At 56.0% G+C, this 18224-nt stretch overlaps 1 protein-coding gene across 4 annotated transcripts; it reads right to left on the bottom strand.

Annotated features, from left to right (window-relative positions):
* Nucleotides 1-2921: 2921 nt before the first annotated feature.
* On the bottom strand, nucleotides 2922-18011 carry GRK6 (G protein-coupled receptor kinase 6). Of its 4 annotated transcripts, none has more exons than XM_065918276.1 (16): nucleotides 17795-18011; nucleotides 13822-13917; nucleotides 12763-12875; nucleotides 12557-12634; nucleotides 12145-12245; nucleotides 11717-11809; nucleotides 11548-11611; nucleotides 11268-11408; nucleotides 10793-10983; nucleotides 10079-10116; nucleotides 9899-9988; nucleotides 8707-8915; nucleotides 8478-8615; nucleotides 4968-5105; nucleotides 4747-4881; nucleotides 2922-4065 (listed from the first exon to the last, which is right to left on the bottom strand). In XM_065918276.1, exons 1-16 carry the CDS (start codon nucleotides 17844-17846, stop codon nucleotides 3994-3996), a joined length of 1749 nt encoding a protein of 582 aa, XP_065774348.1. In that variant the 5' UTR covers nucleotides 17847-18011; the 3' UTR covers nucleotides 2922-3993. The 4 variants fall into 4 exon arrangements, with proteins under 4 accessions (XP_065774348.1, XP_065774351.1, XP_065774352.1 ...); XM_065918277.1 differs by lacking the exon at nucleotides 2922-4065 and adding an exon at nucleotides 4081-4555; XM_065918279.1 differs by lacking the exon at nucleotides 17795-18011 and having other exon boundaries at nucleotides 2922-4067; nucleotides 12763-12981.
* Between the last annotated feature and the right edge of the window lie 213 nt (nucleotides 18012-18224).

Below are 18224 nucleotides of genomic sequence, written 5' to 3'. Positions count from 1 at the left end.
AGTCTGATCCTGACTGTCCACCAGTCTCTTAATTGGGTTCTTTCTTTGCAGTCCAAATTCTCCTCCACACTTAGGGTGGTCTTCCAAAAAACATCCTGTACTCTCATGTTGGTCAGAACATTTTGGGTTGCAAGTGACAAAACCTCAAAATAAATAGGCTTGAGGCCTATTTGTGTAATGTAACTTTCCCTGTAACTGGACTGTCCAGGGGATTTTAAACTATGGTCACAATTGGTTCCAGGTGTTTTAGCAATGCAATGAGGGATTTATCTGTTCTCTCCACTCAGCTTTCTTCTGTTTGCATCATTGTCAGGTAAATCTGCCTCCATGTGGTGGTGATGTTGACCCCACAGCTCTAGACATAAGCCATCCATCCCTAGAGGAACTGAGAACACTGACTGTCCATCAGTAGTTCAGGCAACCCCCCAGGCTCCTTTTTGGATTTGTTTTGGCCAAGTGTACATAGGTGAACCAATCCAGGCATGGGCGAAGGGATATGTGTTCAGTCACCCAGTATCCATTCCCTTTTCTTTGAGCACCCTTATTTCACTGTGGGACTCACCACACCCCCATCACTGGGGTACAGTACATCACACTGTACCCCTGATGTACAGTGGGCAGTTTCCCAGCCTGATCATTTGGACTCCTTGGATTTGAAGCTCAGTAGTGCAAAGACATAAACATGGCTGTAGCATCTTGCTTCTGGGGGTTGTGCTACCTGATGAGCTGCCTAAGTCCTGGTTCTCTCAGCTACTCTGTATCATTTTAACAAGTTCTAAGTTAGCTATAGGACAGCTGTCACTTGCAACCAAAGACCCCTGACAGCACCCCCTGGGTCACATGCTCTAAGTGTATGTGTATACACCAAGTGCCAGCCCAGTTCCATCTGAACCATGACGACTAAGGGGAGTTTGCCCAGAGGAAACATGGGGTGCTTTTGTACATGTTAAGCAGACACCCTAACACAACCACCTAAAACCCTTCAGGACTGCCCCCACCTTCCAGATGAGACCCCACATCCTAACACAGCTTTCAAAACCCAGCGTGGCAGTCTCCTTGATTTTGGCTCCAGTCACTGCCCCACTAGATGCTCTAGATCATTCATCTGACTCCTTTTCTGGGAACATCTGATTCTGTATCCTGGAGGGTCCCAACTGGACAACTTTGTGACAAGGGGCCTCCTCCCTTGCTTTGTGTTGGCCCTCAGTCTCAGCCCTGTGGCAGCCCCAGCAGTTCTAGAATCATCTCTGTTACAGTGCTGATCACACTGGGTCCCACTGTTCCCACGTCTGCTTGCCTACCAGACTAAGTTCCAAGCTGGCAGCGGGGCCTCATCTCCATCTGGGTTCCCAGCTCTGATCACAATGCTGGATGGGGAAGAGATGAACTTGGGGAAGACTTGTCAGTAAGTAAATTCTGAAAGTTTCCTCTGCCAAGGATCCACTGTGGTAAGAACTTTAAAGTGGGTTGAACCCTTGCCAAGAAGCTCCCTGTGTGCCTAGCTAACCTAAGGGGAGTCTGGTGGAAGGTTTGCATGCATGCATGCTCAGTTGTGTCTTTGCGACCCTTTGGACTGTAGCGCTCCAGGCTCCTCTGTCCATGGGATTTCCCAGGCAAGAATACTGGAGTGGGTAGCCATTCTCCTCCCCAGGGGATCTTCCTGACCCAGGGATCGAACCAACATCTCCTGCATTGGCAGGCAGATTTCTTCCCACTAGCACCATCAGGAGGTGTGGACCTACCTGTCTACCTGGCATTCATTCACCCTCACACACCTGCCCAGAGCTGGGCTGCAGCCTCTGTACACTAATATCTATCTACCCCGTCCTCAACCCCCACAACAGAATTTGCTGTGGCTCAGGCCCCTACCTCTCACCTCCAGTTTCTTCATCTTCAGTTGGCTTCCTCTCAACCCTGCAACGGCCACTCACCAGCTGGAAGACCTAGGCAAAGCCCTCTCCCTACCCCATTACCCTCAAATCAACAAAAGCAGTGGTGCACACTGCACATGCTGCTAAGAGCTGGGCTGCCAGTGACCCAAGGGCTCAGGAGGGTGACTGGCTACTTAAGTGAATTTGCACAGATGCTCTGTGAGGCAATGGGAAATCACACCCATCTTTCCAGACAAGGGTAGGGTCTATGCAAATACAGCTTGACAAGTGGCCAGGCTGGGACTTGAACCCAGAGCTGTCCAATTGCAAAGCTCAAGTGGCCTCTGTGGCTCTGGGTACCTGGCCCAAAGGCCAGGAACAAACCATTATAGGTGATTGTAGCAGGGGCTGGAGTCATTGGGAGGCTACAGGAACAGGTCTGTGTAGTCTGGGACAGACTTGTGGTCAACAGGCTGTCAGTCTCATCTCTGCGCAGGTCTCCTTCTAGGCCCAGTTCAACTGCTACCTTCAGAGAATTCTCCCTGATGCCCACATGGCTGGTCCGCACCTGCCTCTGCCATGACCTAACTTGCAGCATCACCGGTGTGCATTTCTGCCCAGCCACATTTCCTGCTTCAGAAGCAGAGCAGAGGAATGGCTCTAATCCATGTGTACGGGCCCTGGGCAAATATTGGAGGTGTCCAGACAAGAGAGACTGAGCAGGTGTTCCCCACAGGAGCTCCCACCCTACTCCACAGGTGGCTCCAAACCCACAGCTGGTGGCCAGGCTGCCTTGGTCTTGGAGGATGCTGCCAGCTGAGCCTGCCTCTTCAGCACAGGCGGAGTCAGACCCATACCCTAGTGGGGACCCAAGGCCACCAGAGCTTGGAGAGGTTACCCCAAGATCAGTCCTGAGGCCTTCAGGCCTTGGTGGAAGGGCAGCCTCCACCAGCCCCACTTCCAACCCCTTCCCACTTCCAGCAGGGCCAGGGAAGCAAGGAGATCCCTGGACCACCAGGGCCAAGAAAGAGGCAGGCAGGGGCAGCTAGCCAGGTTTGTGCTCGGACTGTATTCACACAGAGACACGTGGCAGCTTACATTGGACAAAATGAGTAATAAAAATCGGCCTTAAATATGGAAAAACTGGGGCCCTGTATCCCACATTACCATTAACACTGGGACCAAGAGGGCCATCAGTCTGGGAAGGGCTGGGGCTGGGATGCAGGCACACAGCCTCAGCCTGCCCCCTTCTTTCTCTCTCTCTCTCTCTCTCACACACACACACACACACACACACACACACACACACACAGGGAGGGGTGGATTATTGCTGGGCACATGTGTCTGTTTCGAGGGGAGTCTGGAATGTTTGAGGGTTGGTCAGTGTCACCCCCACCCCTTCCCTTCCTGTGGCCTGGGCTGGGCTGTTCTGCAAGAGGTGACTCCAGGACAGGGCCCAGCACAAGGGACGAGGTGTCCCGGGAGCTGGAAGGCAGAGGCAGGCCCGTCTGGGACAGCCTGGGCAGTGGACTGAGGGGTCCCAGGGGCAGCCCAGTCTCTGGTCACACTTTGGCATAGGCCTAGGGGACCCAGTGGTCCCAGATCCAGCTCTGACAGGCGCTGAGAAGGGACGGTATTGGGCCCCAGAGGTGGTGGCCTAAACCCAGGGTGGCAGCGGCAGGCACGAGTCTCACTCGGAGGTCGGCGGTGGCAAGCACAGTGCTGAGGGCCCAGGGGCCTGGCCTGGCCTGGCCCAACTTTGCCCATCCAAGCTGGGCCTGAGGTGCCTGGAGTGTGCGGCAGCAGCCCTTCTGCCGGCTCCAGGGTGAGTCTTAAGAATGCTCTGGTTGCTATATACATTCATACAAAGACATAAATACAGAAAGCCCCGAGCTCCACAGACAAGAGCTGAAGGGACGCACCTTTGTCCCAGGGGACAGCCCAGGCCTTGACCACTCAGCCAGACCAGGGGCTCCGGGGCAGAGGGCACTGGGGACAGCTCCGACTTTGTCTCCCAGGCCATGACTTGAGTGGACAATGGGGAAGACCACTGTGCAAAACTGTAAACAGCGTTCGCAGTAGCTGCTACCGCCAACCGCCCGGGGGGGCCTCAGGCTGGGGGCTAGAGGCGGGTGGGGAGCTCGAGGCGGGCGGGAAGCTCTTCCTCACTGTCGCTGCAGTTTCCACAGCAGTCCTGCAGGGCAGGGGAGACACGGAGGGAGAGAGGCAGAGCACGCGCAGTTAGCCACCAGGGGCCTTTACCTGGCCCAGCCCTGCCAGGGCCAACCAGGAGCTGACCAGGGCTGTGCTCCATGGAGGGGGTTCCCCACGAGGGGCCCAGAGCAGCAGCTCAGGCTGGACACGTGTGGACACCAGTGCAGAGGCTGCTGGCAATAGGCTGAAGTTAAGAGGGACCAGGTGGATCCCAGGCTCTGCCAGGGCCCTCTATCTGGGGCTAGTGGATGCAGGGCACGGGGAGACAACACGGCTAAGCAAGGCTTGCTGCTTGCAGGTGCCAGGTGCAGGGCACGGCAGGGGAGGGGGAAGTGGGAGGGGAAGGGTGGGTAGGGAGCGGGCACCAGACTTCTTTCGCCCACATGTCGCCTCTGCCATGGAAGGGCTGCCTGTGGCTCCCCGGGGCTGGGCAGCAAGGCCAACCCACGGGAAGCCCACACTGCTCACCTCTGGAAAGAGAAAAGAGGCCATGAGCCCAGCCAGGGGTGGGGGACAGGCGGGAATGAGGCCAGAGACCCTGGGCACCACTGACATAACCAGAGGTTGCCCACTCCCCCACATATGGGCACCAGCTCTGCCTCCCACCCGCCGTCCCCAGGAGCTGGGCTGGGGGCCAAGGTAGGACACTGCTGGGGATTACCTGGCGACTGAAGAGTCTCTGCAGCAGTCCCTTTTTGGGGGGTGCTGGCGGCTGGCCCTTCCAGTCTAGGTCTGGGGGAACCGAGCCATCCAGCCCGAAGACGTTCAGCTCCTGGAAGCACTCGGTCTCCACCATCTGCCACAGAACAGGCAGCTGTGAGCGCTGACCCAGAGGTCGCCCCCCACCCGAGACCACCCCCCACCAGCCGGGCAGGTCCCCACCTCATTCTGCCAGGGGATGGGCACACTGCCCGTGGCAAATTTCTGGTAGAAGTCCTGGTCAGTGGGCTCTAGCTCCACACCCTTAACTGTGGAGAACTGTTCAATGTCCAGAACATCTTTGCAGTAAATGGCCTGGGGCTGGGGGAACAGAGGCAGTGGTCAGACAGGAAGACCCCACAGGAGACCAACTCAGCCCTGAGCTGGGGCTGGGTGTGCCCTGACCCTTGCAGCTTCCTGGTGCCCCAGTGTTCAGCAGCACTGTTCACAATAGATAACATATGGACACAGTCTAAATGTCTGTCTGATAAATGTCTGATAAAGAAGATGTGGTATGTTTGGGTGTGTGTATGTATATAATGGAATATTACTCAGCTATAAAAAAGAATGAAATAATGCCATTTGCAGTAACATTGATGGACCTACAGATCATCATACTAAGTGAAGTAAGTCATACAAAGATAAATATAGTGACATCACATGTGGAATCTAGGAAAATAGATTCAAATGAACTTATTTACAAAACAGACATCGAAAACAAACTTACAGTCACCAAAGAGGAAGGGGAGAAGATAAATAAGGAGTTTGGGATTAGCAGATACACATGACTATATATTACATAAATAAACAACACAGTCATACTATATAGTGTGAGGAGCTATATTCAACACCTTGTAATAAACTACAATGGAAAGAATCTGAAAGAAGTATGTATACACATGGACATAAACACGTACATATATCTTATCTGAATCACCTTGCTGTCTAGCAGAAACTAACACACAATACTGTAAATCAACTTTACTTCAAAAACAAAAGTGCCCCAGGCACTTCCTGAGCATGACAGTCCCTTCTGAGGCCCAAGTTTCCCTCTAAACTGGGGATTATTACCCCTCTCTGCTCACGGACTGATGAGGCTGCATAGCTGACCCATGACAGTCCATCAGTCCCCACAGTGCCATATGGAATCAATAGTAGGGAGCCCCCGCCCCTGCCTGTACACAGCTGTCTGGGGGTAACTGGTAAGGGGAGAGCAGGCTGAATCTCAGCCGGCCCCTTCAGCTGGGTACCCCATGCAGGGCTTGGAGCTGATGGGTCCCTCTGTCCTGGGATGTCCAATGGCATACTCCATCTCCTTCTGCTTCACAGCCAACAGTCCCTGTGCCCCCAGCCCCCTGCCAGGAGCCCACCTCACTCCAGAAAGTCACTTCTTTTTTCATCTTTATGTTGTTTTCTAAATCCTACTGTTAAGGATGTCAAAACATCATCATGTAAAATCATACAGCTGCTTTTCAGAAAAGTCAGCAGTTCTCCCAAGGTTAAACATGTTACCATAGGAGCCAGCATTCAACTCCTAGGTATATGTCCCAGAGAAATGAAAACATATGTCCCCACAAAAACTTCTATGTGAATGTTCAAAACAGCATTATTCATCATAGCCCCATAATGAAAACAACCCTAATATCCATCGATGGATGAATAAACAGAAGGTGCAATATTCATAGAATGGAATATTATTCAGTCATAAAAAAGGAATGCAGGACCAGGAAGAACTACAACACGGGTGAACCTGGAAAACATTATGCAAACTGCAAGAAGCCAGTCACAAAGCACCACATATTATATAATCCCGTCAACATGAAATGTCCAGAACAGGCAAATGTAGAGAGACATAAAGTAGATTAGTGGCTGCTAAGGGGAAGGGGAATGAGGAGTGACTGCTAATGAGTAGGGTGTATTTGGAGGGGAGGGGTGATGAAAATGTTCTAAGATTGATTTTGGTGATGGTTGCATCTTTATGCTAAAAGTCATTTAATTATATGCTTAAAAGAAGTGAGTTGTATGGTATACGAACCCAATAAAGCTGTCAAAAACTGTATCACCATCAAGCACACTTTGCTTCTAAAAAAGTTAAATTCCAGGGCACTGATTTTCAAGATTAACTGAGATGATGTGCAGGGAAGCTGGAGTAAAGTTGAGTGGGACAGCCAGCTCTAAGACAGGCTGCAGAAGTCAGGCTTGCGGTTCAACTGCCCATGGCAAGGCCAACACCTCGGGGCGCTGGTGAGCCCCACCTACAAGATGCAGTCCTCTGGAGGCAGGGGCCTCCCACTCCCACTTCCCAGCTCTATGGCCCCACCACCTGTCCCCACCCCTCAACACTCCTGCTCCACATTCCCTCTTTCCCTGTTCACACTCACTCCAGTCACACTGGCCTCCACTGCTGCTCCACCTCTCAAGGTTGGCCCCTGGACTAGGACCTCAATGCCTGGCTGCTCCTTCCTGGAATGCTCATGCCCCAAATCCTGGCACAGTTCTCTCTTACACATATTTTAGGTTTCTACTGATACTTATCCATCAGTTACTCGAAGGCTATCCTGTCCAAAAATACTCCCAACCCTCCACCACTCCTTTTTCACTTACTGGTTTATTTTTCTGTCTTTCCACTAGACCATGAAGGTAGGACTGTGTCCTACTGACCCTATGAATTCTGAGATCTGGCACATACTGGCACTCAGATATTTTGTTGAATGTGTAAACAATCACATGCATGATTGACAGCCACCAATCTGGCCTGCCCATCATCACCCTCCTTCTTCCCCTGTGTTCCTGGTGAACTGTCAATCACAGGACTCAGTCCTCTTACACATGAGGTGAGGGCAAGCACATGACTTAATCTTGGCCAATCAGAACCTTCCCTATGACTTTATACTGAGAAGCTTGAATTCAATGGGAGAACAGTCAACAGGTGACAAGCAGTGACAAGAGGTGGAGTCCTGGCAACACACTGTGAAACACTGATGCTGGTCCTACTCTGGGAATTCCTGGCCAAATGAACCAAAAAGCTCCATGTTGGGCCTAAGTTTGAGTTGGACTTCTCCCACTGAGAATCTGATGACTCCAGGATGTTTCTGCCAGCAGATGCCTGATCCACTGAGAAGCTCAGTAAATGAGTGACACTATGCAGAAGGCAGTGTTCTGCTCACAGATGGGAGGTCAGCATTGCCAGGTGTAGGGGGAAGTGGATGTTTTGCCAGTCCAATGGCCTTTCTCCCTGCTGGCAAGGAATCTTGGTTTCCCTTTGGGAGACCAATCTTCCCCACTTGAGTGGCTCGGGTGGGCACGTGGTCCTGATGTGGCTGCTGAGGGGCCTCCAAATAATCAGGCAATGAGCAAAAAGGCACTCCTTGTCTACCAGGGTGGCTGAGTTATTAGGATGAAGGCCTGATACCCTGGGGACAGCGGCCCAAGCGAGAAGCCTGCACACAGCCAGTAATGGGGAAGAGCAGGAATACAGAATCCCTACAGCACTGCTGGAGCCCCAGATCCAGTGTGCCAAAAGCCAGGCCTATTCTGGGGCCTTTCATTTTTAGGAGCCTGGTGAATTATTTGGTTGGTTAACCCACTTGAGTTTTCTAATGCTTGCACCGAGAAGGTCCCAATCAATGCTCCAAGAGCCCCCATATCCGCTTGGGTTTGGCCCTGCCTTCAGCAGGAGTGGGTGGCACTCACGTCAGGCTTGAAGGGTGGTTCCAGCATGCCAGCTCCCAGCCGCTTGAAGTTCAGCTTCTTGAAGAGGGGGTGCTCCTTCACCTCTTGGGCGCCACCCCCACCACACCCCAGGCGTTCAGAGGGGTCCTTGCAGAGGAGCTGCAGCAGAGCAGGGGCGGTTAGGGCATCCTTGGGAGAGGTACCCCCAGCCCCAGCCCCAGCTGGTTAGGCCTCCTGCTGGCGGCCGTACCTGGGAGCAGAGTGAGCGGGCCTGTGGGGAGAAGTGCTCAGAGTACTCCTCGGGCACCTCCTTTACCAGCCGCTCCACTTCCTCCCGCTTGATCTTCTTTTTCCTCTGCTGGAAGGGCGACTGGCCTGCGATCATCTCATACAGGAGGCAGCCGAGTGCCCACCAGTCCGGGCTAAAGGTGTACCGTTCGTTCTTTACCACCTCTGGGGCTGGGAAGGACAGCAGGAATTAAGACTGGGCGGGAGGCAGAATTGAGCCCCGGGGCCCTGGGAATGCCCAGCTCGCATGTCAAGCCCAGGGATCAGTTCAAACACCCACTGGCACCAACCAGCCAGGCAGCCTGGTGGGGACCGCAGGGAGTAGGGCAGCTCACAGCCCACCAGGAGGAGCTGGTATGGCCCTGCAGGGTGGGGTGGGGGTGGGGGGTCAGGTCTTCTGAGCTTTCAAGAGAAGTCAGAAATCATGTTTTTAACTTGAAGCCATCTGGGTTATCAAATGCTGGTGACCACTTCAAATTGTTTGAAAAACGATTTGATTTAAACACAGATGGAGGCCAAATTAGACCTAGTGTGGCTACCAGTTTGCAACCTCTAACTTCAATGTCAAAGAGAGGAAGGAGATGGCAGCTCATTTGCTGGGTGTCTACTGCCTGCTAGAGCGGGCAGGTGGGGTGTACCTCTACTGCCTCTTCATCTTCAGGGCAGCCCTGGGAGCAGGCTGCAGTCAGGGAAAGTGAGGCCGAGAGAAGCAGAGTGTGGCCCTTGGACACATAAGGAGACAGTGGAGCACGTAGCTGGAGCTCTGTCTACTGTGTCAAGTGCTCCCAAGGGGAATTCGGGGCCTCATCATGGCCCCTACTGTAGATGGGCACTCCCTCTCCTATCACGGGCAGGTTGGGGCAGTGGAGGACCAGGGCTATGGAAAACCAGCGTGAGGCCCTTGTCTTTCCCTGGTAGCCACCTTCAGGCCCCGTCGGTAGGAGGGGCTCAATGACTATGCAAGTGCGTGAACGATGTGGATTCACAGTGTGTGGGGCCCTGGCTGAGCCTTGGTCTCCTCATCTATAAAAGAGGAACATCAGCTCTTTCTGTTCCGTGAGGTACAGGAGATTTCCCAACAGAAGTGGTGGGACGGGACACATGACAACAAGAGGACCCAGGAGGCTGGCGGGTCAGGGGGAAGGCGGACTCACCCATGTAGCCCACGGTGCCTACACGGCCTTTGATCGTCTGGCCTTCAGGTACGTGCACAGCCAGCCCCAGGTCAGAGATGCGGATGTGACCTGAATGTGGGTGGAGAAGCAGGGAGGCCCATTAGGCAGATGGGCACACCTCTCCCATCCTTCCCCCGCCCCTAGGGGCCCCTCACCCACCATGGTCATCTAGGAGGATGTTCTCTGGCTTTAGGTCCCTGTAAGGAGAGAACAGCAGGGTCAGACGCTGCTCAGCGGGCCGGCCAGTCAAGGGGGCCACCCCCTGCTGCTGTGCTTAGTCGCTTGGTCATGTCTGACTCTTTGCGACCCCATGGACTGTAGCCCGCCAGGCTCCTCTGTCCATGGGATTCTCCAGGCAAGAATACTGGAGTGGGTTGCCATGCCCTCCTCCAGGGGATCTTCCCAACCCAGGAATCGAACCCAGGTCTCCCACATTGCAGGAGGATTCTTTACCAGATGAGCTACCCGGGAAGCCTGAAATCATTACTAGTAATAGTACTAGGCAGAGCTCCCCACTGCTGTGTTCTGTGTACTTTCCAGCATTATCTCATTCATTCTCTACAAGCTGCGAGGCAGGAATTAGGATCTTTGCCTCCCAGCAAAAAAAAATGGTGTTGTGAGCAGGGAGTTGACTGGCCAAGGCCACATAGGGGTGACAGTGCTGGGATTCACACATGGGTTAACCAGACCCCAGAGCCTGGGTTCTGAGCCATGCTGAGCCTGGTAGCCTAGTGAGCGTGGGTGAGTGCGGAGCCCAAGCTAAGGTCCGACAGACTTGTGCCCACAACAGCGGTGCCAGCACCCCAACATCCCCCTGCAGCCTCTACCCCAGCCTAGCTGCGGCCCCTGGCCGGGAGGGCCATGCCCCTGCACCTGTACACAATACGTTCCCGGTGCAGGTCCTCCAGGCCACAGCAGATCTCTGCCGCATAGAAGACAGCCCGAGCCTCAGGGAAGCCAGCCTGGCCCATGTGGTAGATGTGGAACTTGAGGTCACCTCCGTTCATCAGCGTCAGCACCAGGCAGAGTGCGTCCTTGGTCTCATAGGCATAGGCCAAGCTCACCTGTGACCAAGGGGACACGACCCCTGAAGCAGAGGTTGTGGGATGCCTGGTGGCGGGACTAGCGCCAGCCACCCAAAAACTTTTTAGTGCCACTCCCTGGGGCCATCCTGCTTCCCAGGCCGGGTGTCAACATCCCAAACCCGCCCCTCCCAGGCATCTCTGAGGGCAGGAGAGGTAGCGGTGCCTGGAGGGGACGGGTCAGGGAGGGAAGAGGTCTTAGTCCAGTGAGTGGGGAAGGCCAGTGTGGCCGCGGGGGAAAGGAGGGGTCTCCTGTCTGTACTTACTACAAACCTACTGTTCACTTTCTCCAGGATCTGCTTCTCATTGAGTGCCATAGCTTCCCCTTTCCGCTTCTTGATCCTCTTCTTCTCCAGCTTCTTGCAGGCGTACATCTTGCCTGTGGCCCGCACCTGGCAGGCACATACCTGTAGCCAGGATAGATGGGGCAAATGGGGACCAGCTGTGGCCTTCCTGGGGGTTACAGGCTCAGAGAGGGTAAAGGGATGGTCAGGGTCCCCTCTACCCCACCTCTGCACTCTGCTGGGCTCTGGCCTGGCCACTCACCTCTCCAAAGCCGCCTTTGCCCAGGACTCGGTACTGCCTGAAGGTGTTTTTGGTCACTGGCTGCCTGTGGACAAGGGGTTGGGAAGCAAACACTAGCTGAGCAGGGGCCTGAGACCCATGAGAACCCCTTCAACCTGGCCCACCTGGGGCCAGCCTTCAAGGCGCTCACCTTTCCAGCCACTTCCACTGCAGAAAACGGTTGAAGTAGATGCTGTCGAGGTAGTCGGCAAAAGGGGCCACGCTCAGGTACTCGTGGGTCAACCTGTCGAGAAGGCCCAGCCTCTGGTCAGCACCTGACACCCCCCATTATCCCCTCGGTGGCCCAGGCCCCCTGTTATGTGTATGCTCAGCCTAAAAGGCAGAATCCTTGGCCAACCCTCCTGCTAGCCCACCTGCGGGGAAGACGGATATCCGATGCTAAAGCTCAGGATGCCACAGAGAGGGGAGGCAACCTGATCAGGGTCACAGAGCAGGGGCAAGGCTGGGGTGAGACAGTGAGTTTGCTCACCACCTGCTGCACTGTTTATAGCCCTCTGGGTCTGCAGAAACCCCCTCCTCAGGACACAGTTCTCAGTCTGCGGGCAGGGAGAGGCTTACCGAGTAAGCTCCTGGAAGAGGTCTTTGCAGGGTCCCTCCTCCAGCCGCTGGGCACAGTTTGTCACCAGTTGCCGGGGGACCTCGGGGATGAGGTCGGGACCCTGGGGACAGGCCACAGACAGGTCAATGCAGGGACCTGCCCACCGCCAGGGCAGAGATCTTGGGCTTGTGCTGGGTGGCCAGGGGTGCACAGCCTGATTAGTGGCTGAATTTTCTGCAGCTCTCCTTGAGGCATGGTGAAGCAGAGCTGCTGGGCCCAGTGCCCTGGCCCACCCTCCTGGGCTCCCTGCCCACGGTGCCGCCTGGTGAGCCTGGAGTAGCTCCAGGGGCACTCTGCACAGGCAGTGGTCATTCCTCTCACCATCACTGAGCTCTGTCCACTACCCCCATCCCTGCACCAGTGCTAACTCACCGTGTGGCTCAGAAAATTCTGCATGAGCCGCAGCCCACACGCCTTCCGCTTCTCATCAGGGGTCACTTCATACTCGGCCTGCGGGGGTGGTGGGGGGAGGCAGAGAAGGCTTGGGGTTTGGATGGAGTAACAGGTGTGAGGAGACGGGACACACATGTGGCCCGGGACCTCTGCCCACCCTCGGTGTGGGGCTGGGCCGCACTCACCACCCCGTCCAGGAAGGCAATGCAGCGAGTCAGCTCAGGCCTCGTGGCGCAGAACTCTCGGAACAGCAGGCGCCCAATGGGCTGCCGCTCACACAGGCTGTGGTAGTCACGCTCTGCAGGCAGAGGTGGGAGCTGCTGGATTCCTGGATTTGGAGCCTGCCGGCCAGGCACTCCTGTCCGTACCGCCAGGCCCGGAGCCCCCGCCAACAGCTTCCAGCCCTGCAGTATGGCAGCCACTGTCTCCTTTAGAACCCTCGCCACAGCACTGATGCAACACCACTGTTACTGCCATCGGGAGGCTGAGTAATTAGCCCAAGGTCACACAAGCAGGAGTGTGGCTCCAGAGCTGGGGTCCTCACTTCCGGCTGCTGACTTCCAGTTCACACTACTTGTACATACGTCATGGTTGGGGCTGGGTGTGGTCTGTGTGGTTCCGGCCCGGCTCTGGCCCAGCCCACACCTGCTGCCTGCCTGGCGAAAGTGTGGGAGGAAGCTGTGGCTTCCGGCAAGTTCGAGGCTAGGCCTCCTTCCCAGCAGTGGAAGCAGCCATGGTGTACTCCTGGCTCACGTGCAGGCCGTCAGAGGGGGCTTGGGCCCTGCTGGTCAAGGCTCTGTCGGGCACCCCCAGGGCCAGGCTGGGTAGGGCTGCGCACAGGCCTGGGTTCCGCCACCGCACCACCCCAGACGGTCAGTGTGTGAGCTGACTCCAGCGCCCTCTGCACATTCTGCTCTGTCCTCCGAGCCCTGCTCACCCGAGGCCTGGTCCTCCCTTCTGCAGCTTCCCTCAGACCGCCCCCAAATCTGACTTGGGGCTTCTCCTCCCACCTACCCCCACCGCCTGCTGCTGTCCTGTGTGCTCTCTGCCCTCCACCCAGCCTGGACCCAGGAACTGAAACTCAGCTGGGTGGTGCAGCCTCCATCTCTCTGCTCCCCGAAACCCCTACAACCTTCTGCCTGGAGGCTAGGTCTCAGGGGAGGCTCCCCTAGCACACCAGGACTCTCTTGCCTCTGTACCCCACCCCACCCCACCCCACCCCACAGTCTCAACCAAGGCCTCACCGAGGCTGAGCCGCAGCTCTTCGCACTGGCTGATATGGGGGAACTGTAGCATCTGCCGCCATTTCTTGCTTTTGCCTTTACGATTCCCGCCGCCACCTGTGGAAGCAAACAGGCACTAGTTCTTGAGTCTTGCCATTGCCGGCCTCCCTGCAACCCTCAGCGTGGTGCAGAGGCTTTCAGGGTTCAGCCGAGGCCCAGTCCACTCCGAGAGGCCCCGTGGGCCTTCCTTCTGCCTGCAGCATGCTCTTGCTGGTTTTCAGGACACACGTGGGCCCCAGGCCCTCCTGCTAGGGGCTCCTAGGCTGGAAGAGCCAAGAAGGGATGGAACAACCAAGAAGGGCATGAGGCCAGGCCACGGAGGGGGCGGGGGTGGGAGGTGGGGTTTCCAGTTAGCTTCAGCAAGCCTCAGCTGCTTCCAAGCAGGTAGGAGTTTCCCTCCCAAGTGAAGAGAAGGACACGATAGTGGGGGGAACTGTGTTAAGTCCAGGCCCAGAAGCGAGACGTCCTGGGACATGCCTGAGAGATGGCAGAGGGCGGCTGAGTCACGAGGGAGGCTCCGAGCTCCTATGACAGGACCCTGCATCAGAGGCAACAGAGGTGGTGGCAGGAGGCCTGGCACTCAGAATTCTTACTCCTACTTTCCTGGTCCTGACACCCACCTCATTTTACCTAGCTGATCCCTCATCTGCAGCCGCTGGGCAGCAGCTCAAATGCCTACAGAATCAGACAGGTGCGGTAAATAGGGACCAGATCAGAGACAACAGTGAGTGGTGGGGAGTGTGGGAACCGGACCCCTCAAATGGAGACAGCTGCAGCACAACTGCAGCTGACTGCTTGATTCTGACTAGGCAGGAATGCCGGCTCAGTGCGGCCAACTCTTCAGACTTTTCAAAGTCAGCCGAGAATCTGGACTGTTACACGAAATACTGGTTCCTGTATTATTAAAAAAAAAAAAGAAACCACTGCAGCCAAATACATAAAACATGTTAGAAAGCTAGACAGGTGTGGCCTGTGGGTCATGAGGTTGAACATGGTGGAAGGGGCCTGAGTCTTGGCATCTTACAAATTTGGGTTTGAATCGGCCCTTTACACTTCAGACTATAACTTGCTCTCTTGTGTGTTAGTCACTCAGTCATGTCCAACTCTTTGTGATCCCTTGATCTGTCTATGGAATTCTCTAGGCAAGAATACTGGAGTGGGTTGCTATTCCCTTCTCCAGGAGATCTTCCCAACCCAGGAATCAAACCTAGGTCTCCTGCATTGCAGGCAGATTCTTTACCAGCTGAGCTGCCAGGGAAGCCCCTAACTTGCTCTCTAGGAACCTCAGTTTCTCCATGTGGACTTGAGGTCCTCCAGAAGTATTGTGAGGATGACTAACAGAGTCTGTGTCCAGTACTCAGTAGAGCTGTGGCAAGGGGTGGGTCCCAGCTCCAACAAGTCAGTGGCAATCTCCGGCCATCACTTTTCCTCACCTGGCCTCAGTTTCCCCTATGGCTTATGCAGCTTTGTTTCTGTCTAGTCTGGTTGAAGGCAGGTAGGAGGGGCCGCATTCCAGGGAGGGGGCAAGGCTGAGTCCTCTAGTGGGCTGCCTGACCTAAGCTGCCTAGAGGAGGAAGTGTTGCAGGGTAACCCATTGGGAAACCTGGTAGCAGCCCTCCCGCAGCCTGAACCCAGCACACCCCATAGTCATTGCTCCACTGTGAGTGAGCAACAGACCCCCGCCGTCAACCTAGGGCAAGGCCTCCCCAGAAGGGGAACTCCTCCCCCACCCCCGCAAGTCCCTCACCCAACCCTCCATCCGCCTGCTACCCCCACCAGTTACTTCCTCCTCCCCCTCCTCTCAGCCACATCAAGGCAGCAGCAAAGAGTCACATGCAAATATCCTGTCCTGGAACTGCCACCAGAGTCAGCGGGGCTCCTCCCACCCCCACCCCAGCCTGGACCCTTTCCCATGTCTCTGGGGGTCTGGGAAAGGGAGGAGGATTAAGTGAGGGTTCACACCCCCAATGCTGTCCCACTTCATCCTCACAGCAACTCTGACAGACCTGGCTCAATTTTATGAGAAAGCTGAAGCCCTGAAATGGGGAATCAATTTGTCCAAGATTTCAAAGCCTGGAGGTCCCAGAGGTAGTTTTTGAACCCAGCTCTCTAGGACCCCAGGTCAAGCTCTTTTCCAAACCCAAACAAGCCCAGCATCTATCAGGTGTCAACTGAATACATGCAATCCCAAATCACTCAGGGCCTCAGATCACTTGGGAAACTGGCAAACATAGGGCCAAACTGTCAATCAGCTCATGAAGGGATTCCAATGCACTCAGTCTATAGACCAGGGTTCAGAACTCAGTGACAACTGGGATTTCCTTTAGTTTTCAATGTCCCATCCTCAACCATGCCACAAAAAGAGTTACTGAAGTTCAGAGAGAGAAGACTTGTCTAGAGTCATCCAGGTGGGAGGGACAGGGCCAGATTGGAGTAAGGATTCTCCAGTGAAGGAACTGGTCCTAGTCTGGTCATAACCTCCTATGCCTCGCCAATGGCCTAAGGAAGCCTGTCAGAAGGTGCCTATATCCTCTGGCCAGGCAAGGCAGTGTTCTCAGCAGGCCTGAGGCCTGAACTGGCTACAGCTCTATGGAGGGAGGCCTGGCCAGGCTCTCCCCTCCCCTCCTCCCTGGCTGGCTGGATGACGAGGCAGAACAGAATCGGCAGATGCCCCCAGAGGCTGGGAGGAAGGCCTAGCCCCAGGACTCAATAAGGGACAGGAGATAAAGAAGGCTCTGGGCACCGAGGACCCAGCCTGCCATGCCCATTTCCAGGCAGCACCTCCCCGGGGTCAACACGCCTAGGGCAGGCAGGGGGCACCAGATGCTGTGCCAGAAAGCATCTGTTTCCTACGGGCTGCACCGGGGACACGCTGTGTCCTAGGCCTGAGTCAACCCATCTTGCTGGGTCCTGGGGGCCGGTTCCTGATCTGAGCCTCAGTTTCCCACTTGTAAAGAGGTCAGGGAGGCAACGCAGATGGCTCCACCTGCCCGAAAGCCCAGCAAAGAGTCCTGACCTCCCTGCCCTAGCATTTCAAAGAGGAATGTCTTCTTCTTTACTGGTCCCCAGCACCCTGGACAGGACAGGGTACAGAGTAGGTGTTTGGTGATTATGTTACTGAGGTGAACAATGACAGGTGAGGGGCAGACGGGGTCTGGTCCTTATGCATCCCCAGGGCCCTCACAGAGCAGGTGTCTGGTAACATAGGCACTCAGTAACACCAGGTTCACTAGACAGGCTCCCTCTGCCAGGCCTTGCACTTAACAGTCCTACCAGCCTGGCATGCTCCCTTCCTTCAAAACTCAGCCTCCAGTTATTTCTGTGCCATCTGCCCCACTAGTCCTGAGGGCAGAAACTGTTACCCATTCCCCTCTGTCCCCAGTGTCCTGAAGTTCCAAGCATGTGGCAGTCATGCAGGTAGCATAAATGACCAGCAGTTTCCCAGCCTCTGGTGGGCTCTGCTACGGCAGAGCCTCGGTTAATTCATTCTCCAAACCTTTTACCCTGCACCAACTTTGCGCCGGCCAAGGCTGGGCGCAACCCAGGCTGAATCTGGGCCCGGGCACGTGGGGTAGGGTGGCTGCCCCTTCCCCTTCCTGAGGCATCTTCTTAACCTCTCACCTGGGAGAGGCCTCAGAGAGGCTCTCCCGGGGCTGAGGTCCCACCCTTCCCTCTTCCTTCCTGTCTCCTTCTCATACCCTCTCACCACCACCACCACCCTACTCGCCGCGAGGGCGGCGGCCTGACCCCCGCCCCTTCCTGGGCTCCAGCTCCCGGAGGGCAGGTGCGGAGGAAAAGGACCACAGGCCGGAAGCGCTCGTGTCCGCGAGAGGTGCGGGGCATGGAGCTAGCTGCCCTAGGGGATCAGGCGGCTGAGACACCCCGCCGAGCTCGGAGGCCGCGCGCCCGCTTTCCCTGCACCCGACAGCCTCACCTTCCCGGGCCTTGAGTAGCACCGTGTTCGCTACGATGTTCTCGAGCTCCATGGGCTGCGGCGCCGCAGGGCCCGCCGGGCCGCGCCGCCGGCTAGGACTGCGCGAGGGGGCCGGGGCCGGATGGCGATCGGCGCGGCTCGGATCGGCTCGCAGTGACCGCACCGCGGCCTCCGGGGCCTCCCGGGCCGCCGCCGCCGCCCGCCGCTCACTCTCCGCCCCCTCCCGGGGGCCACCCGGGCTCTGGCACGCCCCGCCCCGGCCCGCCTTCTGTTTACTTTACTTGGCCAATAACTAGGCGAGCGCTCCCCGCGCCGTCTTCCCATTAGACAACCCCTTAATCATCCCCCGCCCCCGGAGCTAGGGATTCGTTCAAAGGAACAGGGCGGGCAGGACCGAAAACGTCACCTCTTCCTGGTTGGTCTGCGGTGG

The sequence above is a fragment of the Muntiacus reevesi genome, chromosome 1, assembly GCF_963930625.1.
Source record: "Muntiacus reevesi chromosome 1, mMunRee1.1, whole genome shotgun sequence".
Taxonomy (NCBI): Eukaryota; Metazoa; Chordata; class Mammalia; order Artiodactyla; family Cervidae; genus Muntiacus; species Muntiacus reevesi.
Note: the sequence above shows the minus strand (reverse complement) of the source record. Positions and strands in the feature narration are given on the sequence as shown.

What these genes read in the sequence shown, in the direction of transcription:
- GRK6 (XM_065918276.1), bottom strand. Translation starts at nt 17,846, where the DNA reads ATGGAGCTCGAGAACATCGTAGCGAACACGGTGCTACTCAAGGCCCGG. An exon ending in CTCTTCCAGGAGCTTACTCG is followed by an intron (nt 11,810 to 12,144) that starts GTAAGCCTCTCC and finishes CCTTCTCGACAG; the next exon opens with GTTGACCCACGAGTACCTGA. An exon ending in CGGGAACGTATTGTGTACAG is followed by an intron (nt 10,117 to 10,792) that starts GTGCAGGGGCAT and finishes CTCTCCTTACAG; the next exon opens with GGACCTAAAGCCAGAGAACA.